General features: G+C 36.4%; 2 protein-coding genes across 5 annotated transcripts; one reads left to right on the top strand and one right to left on the bottom strand.

The window, feature by feature from the left end:
• Window positions 1–9,033: 9,033 nt before the first annotated feature.
• On the bottom strand, window positions 9,034–13,866 carry LOC149004688 (pentatricopeptide repeat-containing protein At4g21705, mitochondrial-like). Its single transcript, XM_089135588.1, has 2 exons — window positions 13,532–13,866; window positions 9,034–10,818 (listed from the first exon to the last, which is right to left on the bottom strand). The coding sequence occupies exons 1-2, from the start codon at window positions 13,766–13,768 to the stop codon at window positions 9,577–9,579; spliced, it is 1,479 nt and encodes a 492-aa protein (XP_088991714.1). The 5' UTR covers window positions 13,769–13,866; the 3' UTR covers window positions 9,034–9,576.
• A 3,629-nt stretch (window positions 13,867–17,495) lies between these two features.
• On the top strand, window positions 17,496–23,934 carry LOC149004689 (pentatricopeptide repeat-containing protein At2g20710, mitochondrial-like). Of its 4 annotated transcripts, none has more exons than XR_016175583.1 (4): window positions 17,496–17,981; window positions 18,745–19,995; window positions 22,790–23,124; window positions 23,334–23,934. XR_016175583.1 is itself a non-coding variant. In XM_089168685.1 (3 exons), the coding sequence occupies exons 1-2, from the start codon at window positions 17,697–17,699 to the stop codon at window positions 19,987–19,989; spliced, it is 1,530 nt and encodes a 509-aa protein (XP_089024811.1). In that variant the 5' UTR covers window positions 17,496–17,696; the 3' UTR covers window positions 19,990–19,995; window positions 22,790–23,299. The 4 variants fall into 4 exon arrangements, 2 of the variants coding, with proteins under 2 accessions (XP_089024811.1, XP_089024812.1); XR_016175584.1 differs by having other exon boundaries at window positions 17,888–17,962; XM_089168685.1 differs by lacking the exon at window positions 23,334–23,934 and having other exon boundaries at window positions 22,790–23,299.
• Window positions 23,935–24,416: the final 482 nt, after the last annotated feature.

The raw sequence follows: 24,416 nt of genomic DNA on the forward strand, positions 1-24,416 counted from the left end.
CAAGCTTGGATCAATTGCTATTTTTATTGGAAGTGGATCTTTTGCTTTATTCTGTAGAATCACAGAGGTAAGCATTGTCTATCGTGGTAGGTTCTTTTGCTATTGGATTATTCAATAGAATACATCCATTTCTAATTTTCAATTTTTTTCAGGGTTTCTGACTTTGTTTATGGTCTTTTTTCTTCTTTAGGGGCTTTTTATTTTTCTTTATTTTCTTCTATTTTATATGGATTCGATACATAGTTGAAGTTCCTCTACAGTCTGATAGAAAAAATCATATTTTTTTTGGCTTTTGACTTTCTTTTTTCGTTTTTGCAGGTGCTCTTGCTTTGCTTTGCTTTACTTGTAGTGTGGATTCATCGTTTTGAGTTTTTTCTCAAAGAACCAGTGATGAGAATAAGTATGGTATATGACGAAGAATCATTCATCAGAATGGAATTGAAGTTTGAAATTTGTTCCTCATAATTTCCATTTTGATGTTTTTTAGGGTTTGAGAGGTTGTGATTTGAAGTGTATATACTGAACTGAAAATTATTGCTTTAGGGTTTCCATTCTCTTGTGAACTGAAAATTCGATGTGGCTCCTTTGATGTGGCTCCTTTGATCCTCCTCGTGGACGGCGAACGCATTCCGACTCAGATGATAATTGTTAAAAGGGAATCCGATTATTTTATAGTATTTATTTTACTAAATTAAAATAAAAATAAATAAATAAATCTAAAGGACACAAGGGTATTTTCGTCACAAAATTTATTAAACAAACGATTTCTGTTATCTTGTCCTTATTTAATCATTTCTTAAAACCACTGGGGAGGCATATGTAAAAGAAAGCTTAAACTGGACTAAAAGTGACCTGGACCAAACCTCAGGGGGTCCAGATGAAAATTACCCTAATTATAAAATAAACTCACTGAAATCAAATCTCCTGCAGTTAAGCTACACTAGGGGGTTGGTCCAAGTGCTAAGCAGCTTGGTTTGCTTAAGCAAGGTTCCTGTATCGAATCTTTGTGGATGTAAAAAATCCCCGCTGGGAGACTCACCCACCACAGCCAAGTGTGCGACGCGGGTCGAACACCGGTTAACAAACCGGGGTTGGCAAACCTAAAAAAAAAAAAAAAAAAAAAAGCTACACTAGTTAACTAATGATAGATATTTTTGTATTACAACAACCCAAAGTAACCCTAAGATTTGTTATTTTTTGGATAGCCCCTGGTACCATAGCTTAATAAGTAATCAAATCCTTCTCTTCATGGAATTACTATTGCCTCCTTTAACTCTAACGTGTTTAAAAACTATTAAGCTTGGATATGTAATACACACATTTTGCCTTTCGCTAGAATTAAAAAGACAAAAGACCCGTACACCCGAAATTCAAGACGTTCTTCTGACGTCTTATAAATGCAGGATTTCCTATTAAGGAAACACTTGCCCAGTGGACTTTGATGTCTCCAATATGTGAGCTGTGTGGTAATTGTGTCAAAACCCTTTGGCATGTTTTTGTATCTTGTGATTAAACAAAAAGAATTTGGGTGGCAGGCCCCTTAGGTCTCAGAGCAGAAAGATTGACACATACATCATTCACTGAGCTATGCAAATCTTTTATTTCTGAGCCTGGGCAAGATAAATCTATTAAACAATGGGTACTGTCTGTCTTTATTATTACTTGCTATTTTATTTGGAAAGAAAGGAACAACAAAGTTTTTCAGAAGCTTAACCCCCAATCTCGAAAAGGTGTTGTTCAACATTTCAAGCTAGATCCAATATCCAGAACTCAACACACATGAGTCTTCAGGGATCACACATAGAGAGACAAATATAATGATTTCTAAACCAAACATTTGTTTATGCAAAACTCTGACTAATTTAAGTCAATTACCAATGTTGATGTGTGCATGGGTACATAATGCAGCGCTAGATAGTACTGAATGGAGTGTGGGACTGTTTTGGGAAGGACAACTAATGTATCTCAGTGCAGGGGGACTGAAGAAGGGAAAGATCGTTGAGGCTCTCCTAAGTGGAATAAGGGATGGAATAGAAAAGGCACAAGCCTAAAATATACAAGTAGAAGTGATATGATACAATGAAAAGGAATTGCTTGATCTACTCTCATCACAAAACCACACCAAATGGCCAATAGATGATGTCCCAATTTTGGTAAATATAATTTGTAATAGTAAGAACCCTAGTCTGAAACAATTTATTCAGACCACACTCCAGCAATGGCTCATTTATATAGCATATATATCCTCCATAGAGCATCAAGAAAAAATAGATGTAATAGATACTACTAATCTGTGTACTTGTTATATTAAGTAATACTAAGTTTTCTTTCAATATATATAAAAAAAAAATTTAAATAAAAAAAAAAAAAAAAAAAGAGACAAAAGACGAAATTACATTCATTTAGTTTAGGAAAATTTCAGCACCATCCCCAAGTTACACCCTAAAATTAATGTCACCCCATGAGTTACCCAATTCATCAATCAAACTCTCTCTAGGGTGAAAATACATCAATGACACCCTTTATCGTTAGGAAATCATGATTATATAGTAATGTAAGCAAGTTAAGCTTTTGAAAAAGACAAGAACAACCTTGAATGAAAAACCATATGCTTAACTCATTTCTACTCATTTCTTCATCTTCGTCTATCATTTGTGACTTCATCATCTCCCAATTATAATCCTTACAAAGACTAGAAGATATGGTTCATGGGCAGCATTTTTAAATTTAAGGTTGTGGGCGTCCATATTGGAAATAGATAAATAAAAATGAACTAAAAGTAATGATGTTAGTAAAAAGGGGTTAGTTTGATAAATTGGAGAGCTAAGGGATTTGATCAATATTAGGGGGTAACTCAAGGAGTGGAATTGAAAAGTTCCATTTAGAAAAACCATATGGAATTCCAAATTTTGCGCTTATAGTTATTTTGGATTTCAAAAGTCGGATCCTAATAAAATGACATAAAGGGTAAGTAAGTAATCACCTTGTAGGTTTTCACTTTTTCCGGGGGGTTGGATGATTTCCCAAAGGTGGTTTCGGGTGATGGGGAAGTAGTGGGTTAGTTTGGCAAGGTGACCCTTCACCCACCTATGGGTTGGATAAACCATGAGAAACAAGGGTATTTTGGTAATTTTCTCTCTTTAAATTTCATGGATGAGTATTTTGGTCACTTAACCATGGGAGTTAGTTGGGCTCTAACCCCCAACTATTAAGTTGTGAGTCATATGAAAAAACTTTTCCACACAAATGACTCAACTCATTTGGCCCATTTTAAGGGAGTCAAATGTAAAAAAATCTTCTTTGTTTCTCCTTTTGGGTAAAGGTGGTGGGTGAAGGAAGAACCCCAAGGTATAGGTGTAGAATTGTTATTTAAATTTTCTTTTATTTAAGAGGAGGATTTTATGGTCATTTCATGTCTAACATTAATACCTATGTAATGTATTAGTTTCAACAAAACGTAATTTCAGTAACAACAAAGACCCAAGCCAAGTTTATGCCCAAAAATGGGAGCTCCAACATAAAATTTTTTATTTGAAAAGCATAAGGATATTTTGGTCTTAAAAATGATTGTATATATTCAATTAGATTTTTTTTTTTTTTTGGTTTCTTTAAATACCACATAGGAGGCAAATGCAAGATGTTATTTTTATTGGGTTAAAAATAACTTGAGTCAAACTTGAGTAGTTCAAATGAAAATCACCCAAAAAGAAAACATAGTTGGTATGAGATTAGTATAAAATGAGTCGGCTTGGAATGATAATCATGAATACAAAACCAAGCCAGTAAAAAATTCGGTTTTTTGGTTGAAGGAGGGAATGGTCTACTAATTATTTGCTTAAAACCCTAACCTTAGTCTATTAGGTCGGGTTAAAATTAAACGATAGACAGACTTGACTTTGACCTTGCCCTGATGGGCCTAATCATACATTGTTGCCATTGTTTAATGCAATGAACGAAAGTTTGTTCATCTCGCCCGGTTCGCTGGCGAAATATAGTCTAGATTTCGGCGATATTCCCCCCCCCACCATTTGGAAATTTTCGCCCCCAGTTTTGGGTATTTTTGGTAAATTTGATGCCTATCCTAATTTAATGCAAATATGTGATAAATTCGAATTATTTCCTATACAATTTTCCATTTAAATTCTCCTATCTAGTCATATTTAACATATTACCTTTTCAGGCCTACATCATTCGGACATAATTGGAATGATTATCCATTCACTCTGAAGATTCCATTACAAAATTCATTCATAATTTAAATTGTTTCTATAAATTATTTCATGTATATATTCTTCCCTAACCACATTTGGCATGTTGATTTTTGAGGACTAAATCCCTAGAATATAGTTGGTAAGATTGCTCATTAATCTTGAAGATTTTGCTATAAAATGTCTTCCTATCTATAAATTATTCTATGTAAATTCTCCTCCTAATTACATTAACACATTAACTTTTGAGTCTTGAATCAGTGGGATAAAATTGGTAAGATTGGGGTAGAATCATGAGAGAAATCGCCTAAAAAGTGCAAGAAATAACATAAAAATGGCAAAAATAAAAATAAAAAATGATATTTTCCGATATATCGCTATATATCACGAGAAATGGCGAGAAATCGTTTCTCGGCGAAATCTCGCCAATCTCGTTTCGCCCCCTGGTTTCAGTTAGCCAGGGGGCGAAATGACCAAATTTCGTTGAAATATTGCCGAAATTCGGCAAAAAATTGTTCCGTGGTTTAATGAAAGATAACCAATAAAATTCAAGTCACCCCAAACTTTGGCCTTAGTTTTTTTTTTTTTTTTTTTTGGCCAAACACAGAAAAGGAAATTCATTCACAGAAACCAGTTTGGGGAAATCCTCCCAGTAGGAACAGAGTACAAAGGATCAAAGCCTCGTGGTGGCTGCATCCACCAAACTTTAGACATACCCAAATAACGAGCACCTCTAGCTAACAAATCAGCAGAAACATTGTCTGTTCGCGAAATATGTAATACTACACGAGTGTCAAATCCCAACAAAAAGTTCTTAATGAGCTGAACTAAGTTTGAACAATTCCAATCCAAAGTACTAGAATCACCATGTAAATTGGAGACCACGGCCTGACAATAAGAAAATAACTTGATATTCTTTATCCCTATATTAGAAGCAACTTGAAGGATGTCATACATCGCTTCCAGCTCTGCTTGCGGTGCAGATAAAGCTTAACCTGCTTTCATACGAGCAGCTATAAAGGACCCAGAGGATGTCTTGATAATCCATCCACGACCACTACGAGAAGTTGTGGAATCCCATGAACCATCTGAGAATACATGAAAAAAATTGATATCATCAACATTTGTCATTCGTGGATATACATCATTAAATAATACACCTGACGAAACAATCAACATATGAGGATCCAACACTTCAGTTGTGGCTGATGTAGAAGCATCCTCAATAAAGTGACCACTAATATCCTACAACAAACCGTTTAAATACCAAATAAAAGTATTTATGTTGGGTTCACGCTCTTCAAATAGATAAACATTCCTAGCCTTCCAAATTAACCAAGCTACTACACTCCATATAGTATGTACCCAATCTAAATTACCAGTATGCTGAAAGAGCGATTCAATAAAATTCCACCAGTCCACAATGTCAAATGTCCATGGAAAAGATCTGTATCCAACCGAAGGGAAGAGACCTTCCAACACAGTTTTGCAAAAGGACAATGCAATAAAATATGAACAATTGATTCATGAGCACATTTTCAATAAAGACACAAAGGAGTATAACAATCGCCTCTTTGGAACAAATGAAAATTTGTAGGTAAAGCATTATGACCTACTTTCCAGAGAAACATTCTAATCTTAGGAAGCACGTATGAATTTTCCTAAGTGTAAACCAAAAAGATAAAGAGACATAAGTGGTGCCTTTAGCAGATAAGCCCAAAGAGGCATTTAACTCCATAAGATAAGCAGATCTAATAGTGAAAGTACCTGTGTGAGTATGTTTCCACATCCATCTATCCTACACAACCTCAGATAAAATAGGAATCCTAAGAATTGCACTAATCTCAGGTGCCGAAAACCAAAGCCGCAATTTAGAGGTATCCCAAGATCTTGAGGGCCAATGTATTAATTCACCAACCCATACAGGACTGCTAGAGGGTGGAACTCTCCAAATACGGTTCAAAGGTAAATCAGGAATCCAAAGGTCAGAAAATACCTTTGTTTGGTAACCATTACCAATACTTCGAATCAAACCCTTTTAAGAACTTCTTTCCCAATATATAAACTCTGCCAACCCCAAGAGTAGCCCTTCGAACACCTAGCATCAAGAAAATCATCATTAGAAAAATATTTAGATTTAATAACCTTGGCCCACAATGAACTAGGATCCTGAAGTAATCTCCAGGCTTGTTTGGCTAATAAAGCTCTATTGAAAAAATAGAGATCACGAAACCCTAAACCACCATGCTTTTTTAAGTTACATAGCTTCTCCAATGATACCCAGGAAATACCCTTCTAAGAGCCCCTTCCCCACCAAAAAAGTCAAATTTGTTGTGATAACCCATCTGTTACATGTTTTGGGAATAAAAAAATTAGACATTGCATAGGTTGGAAGAGCTTGAACAACTGCTTTAATTAGAATTTCCTTACCAGCACTTGATAATAGCTTACCTTTCCAACATGCCAACTTTTTAGCCATTCTTTCTCGAAAAGAAGCAAACACTTGAGTTTTAGATTTACCAAAAGTAGATGGTAAACCTAGATATGTACCATGGGAACTCACCTCAGCGAATCGAAGAATAGAAGTGATAGCTCTCCGAACATTCAAAATTGTACCTTTACTAAACACCACAGAAGATTTCATCAAATTAATATGTTGTCCAGAAACATGCATGTATTCTTGAAGAATAAAATTTATATGATGAGCATTGTATTCACTTGCAGGACAAAAAATCATGCAATCATCAGTGAAAAAAGATGGTTAATATCAGGACTATGTCAAGATATTCTCAATCTTGGCAACCTAGGGATACCAATATTTGCACTTAATTTCCTAGACAAAGCCTCATGACAGAGAATGAAAATATATGGACTAAGAGGGCAGCCCTGTCGAATGCCCCTAGTTGGAACCACCGGCTCTGATAATTGACCATTTACTTTAATTTGAAAAGTAACGGTTGTGATGCATTGCATTATCCACCTCACCCACTTAGCCTGAAACCCCAAAAAGTTCAAACATTCATCAATAAAACTCCATTCTAACTTGTTATATGCTTTACACATATCTAATTTCAAAGCAAAATAACCACGCTTTGAGGTAGAGTTCTTCATGAAGTGAAAACATTCATGTGCCAAGTACACATTGTCAGAAATGGATCGACCAGCAACAAAGGCACTCTGGGTTTCACTAATAATGTTGGGCAAAATGACTTTCAAATGTTAGATAAACATTAACTCGATAAGGGACAGTACAAAGACTAATTGGCCTAAGATGGCCAACCTCTTGAGGGTGTTTCCTCTTGGGAATAAGAGAAATGATGGTGTTCCAACTTTTTAATAAAAAGCCCCTATCAAAAAAATGTTGAATGCCCTTAACGAAGTCCTCCCCTATAATATTCCAGTTTTTCTGATAGAATCGAGCTGGAAAACCATCCATTCCTGGAGACTTTTTCCCTTTCATTTGAAACAAAGCATATTTTATCTCTTCCTTAGAAAAGTCTCTACATAATCTAACATTATCATCATGGGACACACAATGTGCAAAGCTTGATAAGAAATATAAAGGGGATTGGGGATGAGAAGTGGTGAAGAGATTACCAAAATAAGTTCAAATCTCTGACATTATCTCGGACTCTGCCGACAGCCAATGCCCCATACTCAATTTCAGCCTTGAAATATGATTTCGTTGTTGTCTTTGCGAGGTAACCTGATGGAAAAAAGCAGTATTGTGATCTCCAGCCTTTAACCATTGTATCCTCGCCTGTTGCTGCCAAAATCTCTCTTCTTCTCTTATCAAAGAAGTCAATTTCTTCGACAACTCAGCCTATTGTACAATTATATCTCCTGCAAAATTTGAAGCTTGCATATCAGTCAATTGTTGTTGAATTTTAAGAATTTCTCGTGAAGCCACTTTATTATTTTCCTTGCTCCATGACCATAAGGTCTTCGCACAATTATAGATCTTATGTTGAAGTCTATAAGCATCTGAACCCTGTTTTGGCGTGGTCCAACCCTTTAAAATGTTATCCCTGAGCTCTGGATACTCTTCCCATTTAACTTCATAATAAAACTTTTGTGGTTTCTTAACTCCTTTGAGAAGCTCTATTTCTAGAGGAGTATGATCTGAGCCAAGTCTAATATGTTTGAAAGCATGAAGATCAGGAAAGAGATGTCACAATTCAGAATTATAGAATACCAAATCAATATTCTCTTGAATGTTAGCATCCCCTTTCTGTTTATTGGACCAAGAAAAACGACTGCCATAACTAGGCAAAGCTATCAAACCACAACTGGTAGTTGTAGAGTTCAGAGCATCTAGACGAGATTAAGGTTTCCTTCTGCCACCTCTTTTATCTTTATGAGTTAGGATTTCATTAAAGTCCCCTAAAACCAACCAAGCACCTTGAACAGAGTTACCTAGTTGTTGCAACTCTTGCCTTAGTCGTAATTATGCACTGTAAAGGGTTAGAATTCTGAGCTTAAACACTATCCAGGCTCTACGTTAGTTTGATTTATGAGGACCAAAACCCAACAAAAACTCGTAACACCATAAGATACATAATTAAGCCACTTCAAATTATATCATATTTGAGTTTTATTTTCCTGATAAAAACATCATTTTTCATTTTATGATTTAATCTATTTTGGTGGGTAAAAATTTTATATCATAAAAATAAAAATGTAACATGCATAATTTTTTTTATTAATATGATATAGAGATGCAATATAAGTAGATTACACAGACATCTTACAAAAAATCAAAAAAATTTACGAAGTTTTTCCCTAAAATTTCTGTTTCAACCAGTCAGAACCAAAGTGACGGCGCATACATCACCTGAAACAAATGAAATCAGCCCACAGGCTTCTGAATAAATCACTCGGAAGGCAAATCCAGATTAACATCTTTTAGACAATATTTGTTTGAAACTGGGAATCAATTCTCAAACTACTAGGAATTGCAAGAAATTGATGATGCCTTTTAAAGGTTAACTGTATTCACCCATCAGATCTTCAATCCTTTAAAATGCAAATAAGTAACATTTGAATCGTACAGAGTTTCTACCAGAAATAGAAGACATGAGAAGATCATTTAGCTTCGTGTTGAGCTCGGGATGTTCTTTGTTTCCTCATCCTCATTAATCCCAACAGTCTCCATGCTATTGAGATGGTTCAGATGGCTATCCACTTCTTTTCCTAATCTCAGATATGCCTTGTTCAAGGCATAGTAATCTCTGTCACTGGGGACCATAGATTTTAACAATTCAACGAAAGTTTCGACATCTTCTGCCTCGCCTGCATCACCTAGCCAATCCAATATAAAATCGCATAAAGTTTCTACCAGAAATAGAAGAAGACTGGAGAAGATCATTTAGCTTTGTCTTGAGCTCAGGATATTCTTTGTTTCCTCATCCACATTTACACCATCAGTCTCCATGCTCTTCAGAAGGCCATCTACTTGTTTTCCTTCTCTGAGATATGCCTTGAGCAAGGCATGGTACATCTCTCTGTCACTGGGGACTATTGCCTTTAACAATTCAACAAAAATTTCGACATCTTCTACCTTGCCTGCATCACCTAGCCAATCCAATATACTAGTGACCTGCTTAGGCTTTGGTCTCCATCCTTCATTTCCAACATATGCTGACAAAGCCTTCTTCATGCACTCTGTGGCCTTCAACATCTCCTCCTTATTGATGTATCCTGCTGCTAATATTGCCCAACAGTTTGGTTTTAGAGATTTCCCATTCTTAATTATATCTTCAAGTAATGCCTCAGCCTCTTCAAACAACCCTTTCTCACAGTATGCAATTAGGAGAGTGTTTGGCACTCGGAAATCATAACCATTACCACATGATTCCCAATCCTTCAGCAAAGATCTGGCTTCTTCCATCTCCCCAAGCTTTCCCAGTGCACCTAGCATGACCATATAATCTTTGTTAAGAAGATTCTTCTTACAGGCAGTCTTTTTGAGCTCCCAAAATTTCAGAACTTCAGTTTTATAACCAGCACTTGAATAAAGTGAGATCAGGTAACTGTAGCCTTCATGTTGTTTCTTACCTACCTTCTCTTCCAGTTTCTTCAAGGCAGCTATTGCTTTGTCAGTAAGACCTGCTCTTAAGTAGTACTTGGCAACTACAGAATATGTCTGCCAGTCTATTTCAATGTCCTTTTGGCTCTCGATTTCTTCTAGAAGCTTCTCCATGTCATTCAATTTAGATCTCATTCCATATGAGATCATGCAAGTTCTGTAGCTGAAGTTGTCAGGGGAAACCCCATTCTCCTTCATCTCAGCCAGTATATCAGGGATCTTCTCATGCTGTCCAAGATTTGCATACAGACACATGAGGTCATTGAAAGTGAGAACAGATGATGCATAACCCAACTCCTTCATCTTCTGAATATGGGATAAGCATTTATCTTTAAGGCATCTCCTTACATAACAATTCAGGAGAGCACCATATGTCTTCTCATTTTTGTGATCATCACTCAGTTTATTGAAATAACTTTCAGCAGCATCAGGTCCATGAACTTTGCCAATCAGATCTAATTGCACTGCATGGTCACTTGGTGAAAACCTGGAAAACCCATTCTTAGACATCCATTCAGAAACCTGCATTCACAAGCATTGTATGGCCAGAGATCAAGACAGACGTGGTGAGCAAAAAATGTTATTTCACATCAAGCAGAAATGACGACACAGGACAAAAGGAGTAAGTCATGCTACAGAGCCCACAAATTTGAGGAAATTGCATCCCCAGTCCCATATTTCCCTTGCTGTGCCTCATGTCCTGAGGATCTAGATAGCATCAAAGACACCTAATATAGGCAAAAAGAATTTTTACGAAAATGCATTAAAATAAATTGGAAATATAAAGAGAGTTGTTTCTTAAAACCCATTGGTTTTCACCTGGAATTGTTCACCTAATTTGTTGTCCTTTAGCATAAGAATCGATCTTTAAAAAAAAAAGGAAGCACGGTGGCTCCTGTTGATATTCATCAATGGCGTCTCTCTCCGATACTTCTGTTCCTAGATCATTGACAACGAAGGGTCTCAAGAGAAATTTCACCATCATCAAAACAAACATAACAGCCACCACAGCAACATGGGAAAAGAAAGCAAGCTCCTCTTTCTCTTGCTTGTTATCATCTTCTTCCAAGAAATGAACAGGAGATTGGTTGGGGGAGGATTATTGCTCCAAGAGAGCATCAAAGTAGGAATAGGAAAGAGGCTTCTGCTCAGTAAAACCCAGTGTTCTTTGGTTACCAGAAGGAAAAGGCATTGCTTCTTAGAGATCCCTATCGCATTGCTTCTTAGAGATCCCTATCCTTCCTGAGACCCCCCCCCCCGCCGGCAGAATTTTGATGTAGGGAAAACACTGGGTTTTGAAGATGAGGGTAACTCTCTCTCTCTCTCTCTCTCTCTCTCCCCCCTTCTCTTTATGTGAATTTTGCTAAAATATTTGCCCATGTTAAGTGCTTCTGACATCATTGATATTCTTGGGACTTCATAGTACAGTAGGGGCAAAAAAGGACCACACTTGCAGTTCCCTTAAATGTGAGGAAGCTGCAGCAAATTACCCTAAAAATGTAGGACATTTTACCTTTTAGAATGCATTTTCTATGTCAGTGAATGAACTTAAGTTGCTTTATCAGCAAATCAACTTCAAGGAATGGTAAAAATAACTTCAGGAAGAAATGTGCAACAACATTTTTCAAGTAGAAGAACAAAGTGCAAATTACCCGTTTTAAGACACTAAGACCTAAAATGAGTCAGAACCATTCTCTACCGCTAAAGTTAGAAGTTTCTTTCCAGATTTAATTATTATAAACTTAAACACATACAGTGGAATGAAAACAGAACATAAGAACACGTAAATACATATTTTCAGGTCAAATATGAACAAAACTACCTACATATTGTTGCAGCAACAGCAAACTATTATCTTCTACTGTAAATGGAAGACGAAAGCAGCAAGCATCCACAATAGCAGCACATATTCAATTGTGAGATATCTTTGGGGTTCTGGGAAACCCCTAAGAACTTGCAGTACATGGGCTATTCTATTCTGTTGCACATATGTAATGAACACCAAAAACCTACAGTGGAGTATAGTGGACTATTATTATAATTAAAATATTAATCACAACATCTTTTATTCATCAAGAACGTGGGTATGGATAGACAAGGAATCTTGGGAATCCCAATGGAGAGAAAAAGCTTGCCAGATTGAATACATTAATGCTCACACCATACTTCTATAAACATGAAGTAGTGTAATCTAAAATGTAGTATTATAACTTGCTTTCTCTTTTAAGGCGGCATTTAGTTGGTCAGCAGCACATTAAATGATTGCCTTGATAGTGTTCTCCTGGTAACTGTGGCAAACGTTCTTAGACAATCAATCACCTAAGTTTGGGTAAAGCCTGTAGCCACTGGCCATGCCTTGTACCTTTCTACAGATCAGTGGTGTTTATCTTGGCAACGGTGGCAAACATACTGATAAACGATCACATAAGTTTGGGTAAAGCCTGATGTAGCCTCACTGGGATGAGGAACAAAAAACCAAAGATCAGAACTGTTTTGTTACAAGCATTAGGCTGTGTATTTATAGCCTTTATTAGGAATGTTAATTTGCTAATTTCCCATGGATTGAAATTTTCATGCTGTTTGGTTTCCTAGAGATTTTTTGAACAGTTCTTGAATTTTGCACTTGGGGTTAGCCCAAAAGAAGTCTTGCCATTTTGGAAGGAAATTCTACATTTTCTTGCCAATTTGTCATGATCCCTTGTGGAAGTGTATATTGTCATAGATTCCACAATTTTTTGTTAAATCAAGTGTGTGTGTATATATATAATATCTTTTAACGGTTATTTTCTTTTCATTTCTATCCATCTCTTCCACCTCTAGCCAACCAAATGCTCAGTGAGTTTATAGGATTCAGCCACAGGGAATATTCTAATCCAAGGCTAGGGTAGATCTCTGGAAAACTTCCATTACTACATATATGCCTATTGAGTTAATGTCCCCGTAAATAGAATGACCTCATGACCACCGTACACTTTGAAAGCTCTCCTTCAGGGGTTGGGGGGGTGAATAAAAAGAAAATCCCTACCAAAATCAAATCTTTCTAAATTCCCTGACCTACCCATCCCTCCACAAAATCCAGATATTAAAGATATACGAATCCAAAATGCTTGAACGGGCAGCTGGATTTCTCAGTAAACAGTTTGTGAAACAGAAATTCAATTTAATTTTCGAATAATCACATGAGAATGTAATGCCAAGAAGGCCAATATAGAATAGTAACCGTAACCAGACGAACCTCGAGAGCGTTTGAGTCTCTCCCGCGATCACGAAGAGTACGAATGATGCGTTTGAGCTCCGGTACTTTAACCTTGTTGCCCTCTTCGACCAATTTGTCAAGCTGAGTAACTACACTTGCAGTAGACTTACCCGCTGACATGAAAGAGGCAAACGTAGAATACGATCTGAGAGCGACTTCATTACTGGTACGCTTTGAGCTCAATCGGAACAAGATGGAGAAGCGTTTAGACAGCATTAGTGATTACAGAGTCCCTCGAAGCACTTCCCTTTGCGTTCTTCGAGCTCCTCACGAGCACTTTGAAGCAACGAATGAAACGTAAACCCGAAAGAAAGAAAGAATAAACCTCTCTGGGGAAAATGGAGGGCGTAGGGTTTATCAGGGTTTAAGATCATGCATGTAACCATTTGGGTCTGACCGCAGGATGGATCAAGTTCTGGTTTGGTTTCGGTGGTGTTAGACCTCGAATATTTTTTTTACCTTTTTCAACCACAAAAATCAGATAGGTTCATAAATAAAAAATAATTAATTTCTTTTAAGAGAAGTAAGACAATGAAACCTAGAATGATACCCTATTAACCTGATGCAGTTGAGCCAATGGGCCGAAGCCCCAAAGATGGATAGGCGAAGAAGTCCATTTAAAGCTTAAGCCTTAAACCCTAAGAGCAATGTCTGGTCTATTTGTTCTCTATAGGGCAATAAGTATACAACTTCCCAACACTATTAACGGTTATTTTTTATTTATCTATTTTTAATATTATTTTTCATATTTTAGGAGAAGAAGATGAACGAGTAGAGAAAAATAAAAGGAAAAATAAAAATAAAATATTTGTGAAAAAAATAGAAATTACATGAAAAATGCAACAAATGAAGAAGAGAGGGACATTTTTTTTTGGAATAAGTAGTTGATAATATTATAAAAATAATGAACAAAAATTACATTTGATAATAAATCTTTCCTTCTGCATCATTACGAACAATATCCATGAGGGTAGAAGGTATTCCTCTGGATCAAAATGGATGAGTTGAGCTTTGAGATGTCATTGATACATTATTCTTTAGTAGGGGGTTTGAGTGATAAATTGGGTAACTAAGTGGCTGATATTAATTATATGGAGAAATTTTGTGGGTGGAGTTGAAAATTTTCCTTTCTTTTTTAGGTCATTCAAAAAATTATTACTAAAGTAGTTAAAATCTTACATGTATGGTTCCATATAGTACTGCTGCTATTGCAATCAGCTGCTGCCCTACTTGCATTGTTAGTAAAACTGTCTAAGACTAATAGTGTGGGGCATTTAAGTTTGTGAAAAGAGGCCCTATTTGAGTTTGTCAATTTATCTAGCAAAACCATAGCACTAAGTCCACATGCCACGTAATGTGACATGGTTGGAGTAGGAGATCAAGCACTTCCTTAAAGTTGCACCAAATCTCCCGAGTCTAAATGTTGAATGCCTGATAAGCATGTATTTATTATTATTTATTTTATTTAATTCCCCATACTTATTTAATTAAAGAGAGCTAATTGAGTATTTTTGTGTATTTTTCAGGAATAAGGTGATTTTGGTTATTAGAGATAATATGTAGTAAAATTGGCAAATATTTTAGATATTGGTGGATTTGAAATCATGACATTCAAGCTTGCTGCCCAATAAATCGTGAAAGTGAGATCTTAGCCAAATTGAAGACAGATGGAGGTCTAAGGAACAAAATTGGTAATAAATCTGAAAATCAGGTAAACAGACATACCTTCAGTACTTTGGTCATATATCTCTCGTATGAGCTTGGATTGCGGTGATTCAAGATGCTATGGAACGATATTGAAAATATCTACAACTTTTTAGTTTTGAGTTTTTCCAAAATCCGAACAAATAAAAGTCAAATTGACGGGTAAAGAGAGGGGATTCATTGTGTGCGGGAGACATAAAAGAGAAGCCAATCATAGAGAAGATGAGAAAACGGTGAATACGGCTCTCATCTCTCATTGCTGAAGAAGAAGAGCACAACTCTCTCTCTCTCTCTCCCTATGTTTCATCTTTATTTTTCTTATGAACTTTGAGATAATGAGTAATTAGTTCCTTTAATTTGAGATGTAGATGAACCATGCTTGTTTCATTAATTTGATTGTTTTATATCTTCTAGTTGATTGTGTTTGAGTTTGGCCAAAGATGTTCTATAGCTCAGCAGCAAACTAAACGTGCCAAGCTTCCGCGAAGGACGATAGTCTTGCGAAGATATGGCATATCTTGGAAGATCATCCCTAATTTACTTTGAAGTGTAGAGTTATATCGGTTAGGGAAAAGTAGTAGGGATTCGAAATCCCAAAGATCTTCACATATTCATAGTTAATGTTTTTGCATTAATTAGTAGATCTAGTTTAAATTTAATTTTGTTGAATTCAATCTTAGTGACTTAGCCTTTTAGTTCCCCATAGTTCGATCCCGTACTTTCTGCGTGCTAGATTAGTATAGGATTTTATTTTTGATTGGTTAACGTCACGATCAATGCCTATGTTTGATCTAGTCCTTTCCTTATCGCCAAGAGTACAATCTCCAGTTTATTGCCGTGGTCCATTCTTCTTATCTTAAGATATTGAATTTTTACATCATTTATTATCCCCACACTCCAACTCAATCTAGTTCGGAATTTGTTAAATACCCCTGTACATAATAAAATGGATGAGTGAGACATGTATATATCATGCAATACACCACAAATACATTTTTGTTTACATGATTTGCATGATCCATGCTACAGGCCTACAACGGGATACCACCCCTTATGAATGTTTTCTTTATTTAAAAACGCACTCAACCACAAGGTGTTGTGGTGTGCTAGAGTGAATAATGGCTGGGAACCGATCACATGTTATAATAAAAAGAGCAAATTGCATTGGCACCTCAAAATGGAAGCTTTAAAAACACCCCACTTTATGTTTAAAAAGCATATAGATCCCAAAATTAAATTTTCATTAGATATATTTGTTCAATTTGTCACTGACAATGTTCCCGACACTTTTATTATAGGGATATATTTTAAAATAGATAGTAATTTAACTGTTTTCAATGATAAATTTGACAAATATATCCAAGGAAAATCCAACTTTGAGGTCTCTATGTTTTTTAAATGTAAAGTTGGAATTAGTTCTTTAAGGTGGCGTTTGGTTCTGCGTTTCCCTGAAATAGCTTGTTAACTATGTTTGGACTACAGCAAGGGAAGTTGACTAGGGACTATCTCCAGTTAAATATTATAGTCGTTAATGCTTTTTTCTTCTTCCTTTTAATAGTGTTTACACACCCAATCAAACAAATTGTTGTCAACTTGAAGGAACAACTTGCTTGTTGATGGTTAGGTTATTATGTTAGATTGATGCATTGGATTGAATTAGTTGCTTAATGTTTGTGGATTAAAACCTAAGAAAAAAACCATTTTAATGCCGGGGATCATCGTTACTAGTGGCGCCACTTTCACCATTTACTAACAACCATGGGTTCAAAAGCTTAGGAAGAACTCGTTAACAATTGTATTGACTTGGAAGTTGGAACATATAACTGGGTTCTAATAATTTTGATGTTTAATTAATATTTATTATTGACAAAAAATGTGTCTCAATAATTTCATGATTGATGTATTGAATTTTGACAAATTATTGTTATGTTATTTGGTTAATCAAATAAAATAACAAACAGATTCACTTTCAGCAATCGGCTAATTCAGAGATTTACTTTCAGAATCGGGGTAACCAATGCTAATTTTGACGATTCACTTTCGAATCGGTAACCAAACCGATTTTTTTAGGAATATCACTCTACAGAACCTACTTCCACATACTCATGATTCCCTAGAAACATGATTCTAAACCCGATTCAACAGAATGCGAAACCAAACTCCACCTAAGGCTTCTAGTTTGGAGAGAGGTGTCATGCAATTTGCTCCAATAAAAATAAAGACCGGTTTGTCTGTCAAGCTGATGATCAAGCGTCTGATCCCTTACACCTGCATTAGGAAAGTTGTAAACTTGTAATCACCCGTAAAACCTGGGTGGAGGTAATACAAATCCGATGATCAATAGAAAGAGACTGGCACACGCCCTACAATTCACAGCTCAAAACCCATCTCTTGTTCTTCGCCCGCGCCATTTCCTTTAGGCACCAGCACGGCAGGTCAGATGAATCGTGTTTGCTCAAGAACGTACAAGTTCTATTCGCAGCCTCGTAATACCAGAGCTTTTAGGATCGTGTTCAACTCAACAGAAGCCCGAAATCCCTCTACTTTAAGGTCTACTTCGGCTGAAAGCTTGTTCGTGAGGATTTCTCCAGTGGAGGATTCTAATGTTTCAATAGTTCCAGTTCTCGATCAATGGATTAAAGAAGGAAAAACTATCAGCAAAAGAGAACTTCAATTGGTCATTAAGAGACTCAGAGATCACAGAAGGTACAACCATGCTCTCCAGGTACTACTTACTCTTTGCTTCTTGTTTCCCTAGTCATTTGCTATAATTTCCCCCATTTTTCACTCAATCAAGCGCAGGCTTAGGGTTTGTTTTGCAATGGGTACAATCCCTCTTCTCTGTATTAAATATTTAGTTGGATTTCAGCATGGAAATAATCAGTCATGACTTTCTTCTTTAAATCTTCTTTTACCCTGAAAATGTAAACAGTGAAACTCAAGCAAATAAAAATTTGAAACTATGCTGATGGAATAAATCCACAATGTACATTATTAGCCATATGTATTATTGGCTATACATGAGGCAGTCACCATAGTAATGCCCCTCTGGTTAACATTCATGGCTTTGTGCCTAAGCATTCCTCTTTTCCTTTCTGCAGCAACCCACTTTTCAGGTAGAAGAGTACATTGTTGAAATTATTAATTATTAGCTCCTCCCTGCTTTGCATTGTAGGTCTTCACATTTATTCTCCCTTCAGATTGTATAAGAATATTTTATTCTTAATACAGAATGTTGCATCGAAACTTGTTTTTGACTCCACATTCCCTGATCGCATCCCACTACTCTGGTCATTCCTTTGTAATTTCTAATTGAGCATACCATTTTGTTTCATTACTCATAAGTAATTCAATATCTCAACAAAAGATATGTGGTAAAAGATCATCTTGCAGCTACTTTTATATTCTTATAATCACTCAGGTACAATAAGAAACTTAAAAACTCCTCAATTCTTTAGATCACCTAAAATTATTTCTGGTTCTTTTAGGTGTCTCACTGGATGAGTGATCATAGGTCCTTGGATCTATCAACATCTGACATTGCTGTTCGGCTGCGCTTGATTGCAGAAGTTCATGGCCTAGAAAAAGCGGAAGAATATTTTGATAACATTCCAAAACAATTAAGAAGCTTATCGACGTATACTGTTCTTCTCAATTGCTATAGACATCATAAATCCATGGAAAAAGCAGAGGATCACATGCAGAAGATGAGGGATTTGGGGTTTGTGATGTCATCAGCATCTTACAATGTATTGATGAATCTATACTATCAATTGGGACAGCATGAAAAGCTGAATTTCCTGTTTCAAGAAATGGAACAAAAGGGCATACTTCCGGACAAGTATACGTTCAGCATCCTGCTAGGTTCATTTGTAGCCACCCTTGACATTAAAGGAATGGAGAAAACTCTACAGAGGATGGAAACAGAACCTAAGGTATTTATGGATTGGGACACTTATGCTGTTGCTGCAAATGGGTACATAAAAGCTGGGTTTATAGACAAGGCATTGGAAATGCTGAAGAAATCAGAGGAACAGGTAACTGTTAAAAACAACAGTAGGACCGCAGTTGATTTCTTCCTCACTCTGTACTCTAAAACAGGAAAGAAGGATGAAGTGTACCGAATATGGAATCAGAATAAAACATCAGAAAAGGTCTATAGCTCAACATATTTGTCCATGATTAGTTCACTGCTGAAGTTGGATGACATTGAAGGTGCTGAGAAGATCATAGCAGATTGGGAATCTAGTGGTACTGCGAATGATTTCCATGTTCCAAACTTGTTATTGGCTGCTTATTGCAAGAGGTGTCTTTGGGGGAAGGCCCAAGAATTTATAAATAAGGTGACAGAGAACGGGAAGAAACCTCACCCAAGTACATGGGACTGTTTGGCAACCGGCTATTTTCTGGATAATCAGATGCCAAAAGCATTGGAGGCAATGGAAAAGGCAATCATGGAATGCACACCAGGGTGGAAGCCAAATTGTTCCACATTGGTTGCTTGCCTGGAATATTTGAAAGCACAAGGAGATACAGAAGTGGCAGAGGGTTTTATTAGGTCACTTAGGACCCAAGGTACCTTACCCTCCAATGTTTGTGATGAGTTGCAGAAATATCTTGAAGATGGAGAACTGAAATCCGACACACTTCATGAGATCATACGGGATGCTTTTGGAGATAGTGAAGGCGGGAAGCCCCAAAACGAGATTGCAAAAGTTGCAGCAGAAGTATGACATAAGGTATCTTAGAGCTCAAATTGACCAATGATTTTGATGCCACCACTTTGACAGTCACCAATTGACCTTTGATAGAATCGGCAAATTTAAAAAAAAAATGTAGATATGAAGCATGAAGAAAACCAATAAAGGAGGGAGGGAAAGTTGCTGTTCTTATGGACAGTGCCATGCAAATCTGCTCATTTGGATTGACTGCTGGATTTAGTGGTGTTGGTTTTTGCTTCTTTTATTTTTATTATTATTAGTACTACTACTACTGCTACTACTAGACATTCATTTTTTCTATGAAAATTATTCTACACTCATTTGTTTTCCTTTATGATTTATGATTTGGATGGGTGTTTAGGGACTAAAAATGCAGCATATCAAGTGTTTCGAGGTTACCATGTTTCATTCACTGCTGAATTAAACACAATTATTGAATGGCTCTCTTCTAACAAAGGGGTCACATAGAGATATTTTCGTCTCGTTAGAAAAGATGGACCTCTTAGTTCAAGTGGTAATGGCTTTTTCTCGATATTGTTGGTCAGTTTTTCTTTTTATTTGGATACTTGTTCCATTCTTCTTGTAGTTTTTGCTTCTTGTCTGGGTTACTCTATGTAATTATGTAATTATGTATCTTTGATGCTCTGTATCATGGTGAAATTAACTGAGTTTGCCAAATGAAAAAAAATACAAATCCAAGTGCCTCTTAGTACTTTATTACTATGTACCTCACAAAAAAATCCAAAAATTATTTAGGAAATTAATATCAGCTGTCTATGAGTCTTATTTCATTATCTCAGGAATGTTTAATGTCCTTATTCAGTGAAAATTTTGTTTTCTTTATACTTTTTGTCTAAATATGTAATTTTTTTTTTCAATCACCAAAGCTATGCAGGTTCCTTTTCTCTTGCAGTTCTCAGTATGGCGTCTGTTCTCTCATTTGATCATTATTTATGCCCAATCTCTCTGATATTTCCACATCTTTACCCCTTTTTTTTTTTTTTTTTTTTTGCTTTTTCTTTTTATTATTATTTTTTTTATTTGTAAAGTTATCAACCTGTCCTCACCCTAGAACAACTTTACCCTCCCATAATCCATCAATCTTCTCACTTTTTGTTTATTTTGGCCCTTAAATGATGATCTGTTGCATGTAATATTTTAGTTCTCATTTTTAACAAATCTGACTGTTATATATAAAGTCAGATCTGGTCTTCTCTTGCTCTTTGAGAACAAAAGAATTATTACTATTAAAGATGCTACAGTACTTTTACTAATTAGTTATTGTCACAGATTCACAATTAAGGGGCTTGTCTGTGGTACCTAAGGGATGGAATTGAGCTGTTCTCCGTTTCCCCTTTTTCTTGTGTTCTATTGTCATATAATCCATAGTTGTCAAGGCGCCACCTAGGCATCCAGGCACTGTGGTGGTTCTAGGCGTCCTGGTGTCACCTTGTCACCTAGGCAACCTCTTTGGTGTCACATTGCACCCCCCACCCCCCCCCTCGTGGACACCGTGACAACTACGGTGTACTCTTAAGTCTTGAGTAGGATTGTTACTTGGAGTCAAACTTCTATTTTAGCTTATAATGGTTATTAGAAATGAAGCATAGAAAGACCATGACAGAACTCAGGCTGAATTTATCGTGGGTTAAAATCCTTCTCTTCCACTTGCAGGTACTAGTTCTAGGTTCTGGGTTTGTTCCGAACTTCCAGTTACCATGGCAATGGATCAACAGTCTTATGATCTATTACTTCCAATCAAGGTTCATGTCAACCATAAGCAGAATAGGATTGAGAGTTTGCTAGCTTTTAATGCAAAAGCTGTCAAATGAGTAAAGTCTGAATAACAGAACCAAGAACCCAGAACTTCAGACGAGAACGTGGCTGAAATTGAAGTTGATGTAATGAAGGTCGCAAAAAGTGTTCTTCCCTGGTAAATCTTGGAAGTGCAGTCATCGACTGCTGTTGTCTTGCCTATGAGAAGCACCAAACTGTCAGTTCAACAAGGTGCTGATTGTATTGATTAAACTAGGAGATTCTCCCTCACTTTGAGCCTTGAGTATGAGTCTTTTTGAGCAAGAGTTGATGATCATACAATTTCAAGCATCTTTGATCTTTGTAAAGCTAGGTGTATTGTGGACTTGGACCACTTGACCAACTTCTTCACAACAAAAACAGTTTTCTGCCCTTCACTTCCATCAAAGGTGTAAAAATGACACAAGAAGGCAACATTGGTTTTTTTTTTTTTTTGCTGATAAAGCTATGGCAATGCAACTATCAAACATGGGGCTATGTGCCTACATCTTCTGCACTTCAATGAATGTAGACATAACAGATTCATCATGCAGAGGGAAAGGATGCTCAATGTGTTGCATTAGCCCTTTTGTTTTATGATTTACATGCCATGAACTCATTAACTTTCACTATACTCGAATATAATATTCAGTGATGAAAATCCAAAAGTGGGAAGAGAATGAAGAATCAGCAATCTATACATTCAGTGATGACATTATCAGAAGGGGATATGATTTAAAGTTATTCATACTTTGAACTTCTATTGTTTATATTTATTGAAAGCTAATACAATACAGCTTATGTTTGGTGGTCATCACTCTTAATAATTTATACAAGGTCTAGTATTATATCTGTTGTATCTTTATGGAGACCTGGATCTTTCTATATTGTTTCCAGCCAGATGCAAATTATTTTGCAACTTCTGCATTAAAATGATTGTTTTATGCTTTGTAATGCGCTTCCAGGTGAGGTTTTTCACCTGGAATTGATCTTACAGTGATTTTTGTACTCCTTTCAGGTCAAGAGATCAATCTTTGCAAAGTTGGGAGTTTTCTTCAGTACGAAAGCTGACACTGGTGGTTTTTCTCCTCTCTCTCTCTCTAGGTGTTTGGATGTCAATGCCCTTGGAAACTCAGACAAATAATTTGGTTATCCTCTCTTCAGCAGGAGTTCTCATTGCTTTGGCCCCACTTCTGGATAGGTTCAAAAGATGGAGTGACCTCAAATGCCTTCAGCTTCGAAGTTTGGAATCCCTTCATCTCACATCTAAATGATACTCTGACCCATGTCTTGAGTGCAGATTTTCTACGACAGTTATTCCCTCCTACCATTGCTCAGAGATCCACAGAATAGGTACCTGTTTGTTTAACTTGGGATCAGTGGTTCTGCCATTGCTGTGATGATATGAAAACAAAGAATGCTGTCCTCTTATTGTTTAAGGAATTTGTGATTTCTCAATCAACACTGCTTTTGTGGAAGCTTTCAATAATGAACTGTATACTTCATTTTGCATGGTTCTAATGTCTTATGACCTTATAAATTAAATTTGCTGTTATTTGCAGGTGTTTGGGTTCAGATCCTTATATATTTTATCCAGGAACTCACAGCTCTTGGCAGAATTTTCTTTGCTGGAATACTACTTATACTGGTTTTTCTTTTTCTGATTGGATGACGCAAATTCCACAGTATCTGGCCCCCTTAACCCCCTAGGGGATGAAGGATTAATTACTCAAGGATGGTGCCTTTGATGATATGCTAATGTCAGGGGAGGGGACGGACTATTGATTATTTTGTTCTGAGATTACAGGCCAGAGTGTTGCAGTCATTCCGAAGCATGGAGATGGCTCTGCCGTCTACTGTAAATTTAGCTGCTGCCTCTACTCAGTGTACCAAAAAGATGCTTATGTGATCTTTCAATGTTTTACCTCATATACTATCAAGTGACAAATAGTAAAGCATCATGTATTAGTGGCATGGTTACACTTTAGATTATCCCTAATAATTTTTGTGATCTTGCTCTTTTAGTGCATATTATATTTGGATAAGTTCAATGCTTCTTATTTTTTGCGGTTTGTAGATTCAACAAAATTTGTTACACCATAAACTTTGTTGCTTTCATTGCTAGAACCCTTAAGCCCATAAGCTTGGTTCCCTACGAATGCCCTTGGTGAGGTTTCTATTCTGCGAGAGTAGTTCTAGTGTAGAACTGTTTTTATGTTTAGACATTATAATTTGTTTGGAAATGGGTGTTTGATAAATTGGGCCAAGAATATGAAAGATCTACTTTTCAAGCAAAGGTGTGTGGCAAGGATAGCAAGGTGGGGGTGGAGATGGTCTTTCACCTTTAGGACCATTTTATCAAGTTTCTGTTTTCTTGATGTGACATATCTTACATGTTCTGTTCTCCAGACCACTTTTCTCACTGGTTTGTTTCGTTAACAATAAAAAAACATACCATCTTAACAAATACTAGAGAACAAAAGAGTGTTAAACGTGATTTATGAGATCATTGGCAGACACATTCCGAGTTTCTTGGCCTATTGCTTAGTATTAAAATTTTCTGACATACAATATTTTTGGTAGAAATTTCCTCATATAAATTCTTCATTAGATTTGCTCATCTGTAGAGAAGTTGCTGTGGGAGT

This window comes from Hakea prostrata, chromosome 9 (genome assembly GCF_041222555.1).
Source record: "Hakea prostrata isolate BN-2017 chromosome 9, UWA_Hpros_2, whole genome shotgun sequence".
NCBI lineage: Eukaryota > Viridiplantae > Streptophyta > Magnoliopsida > Proteales > Proteaceae > Hakea > Hakea prostrata.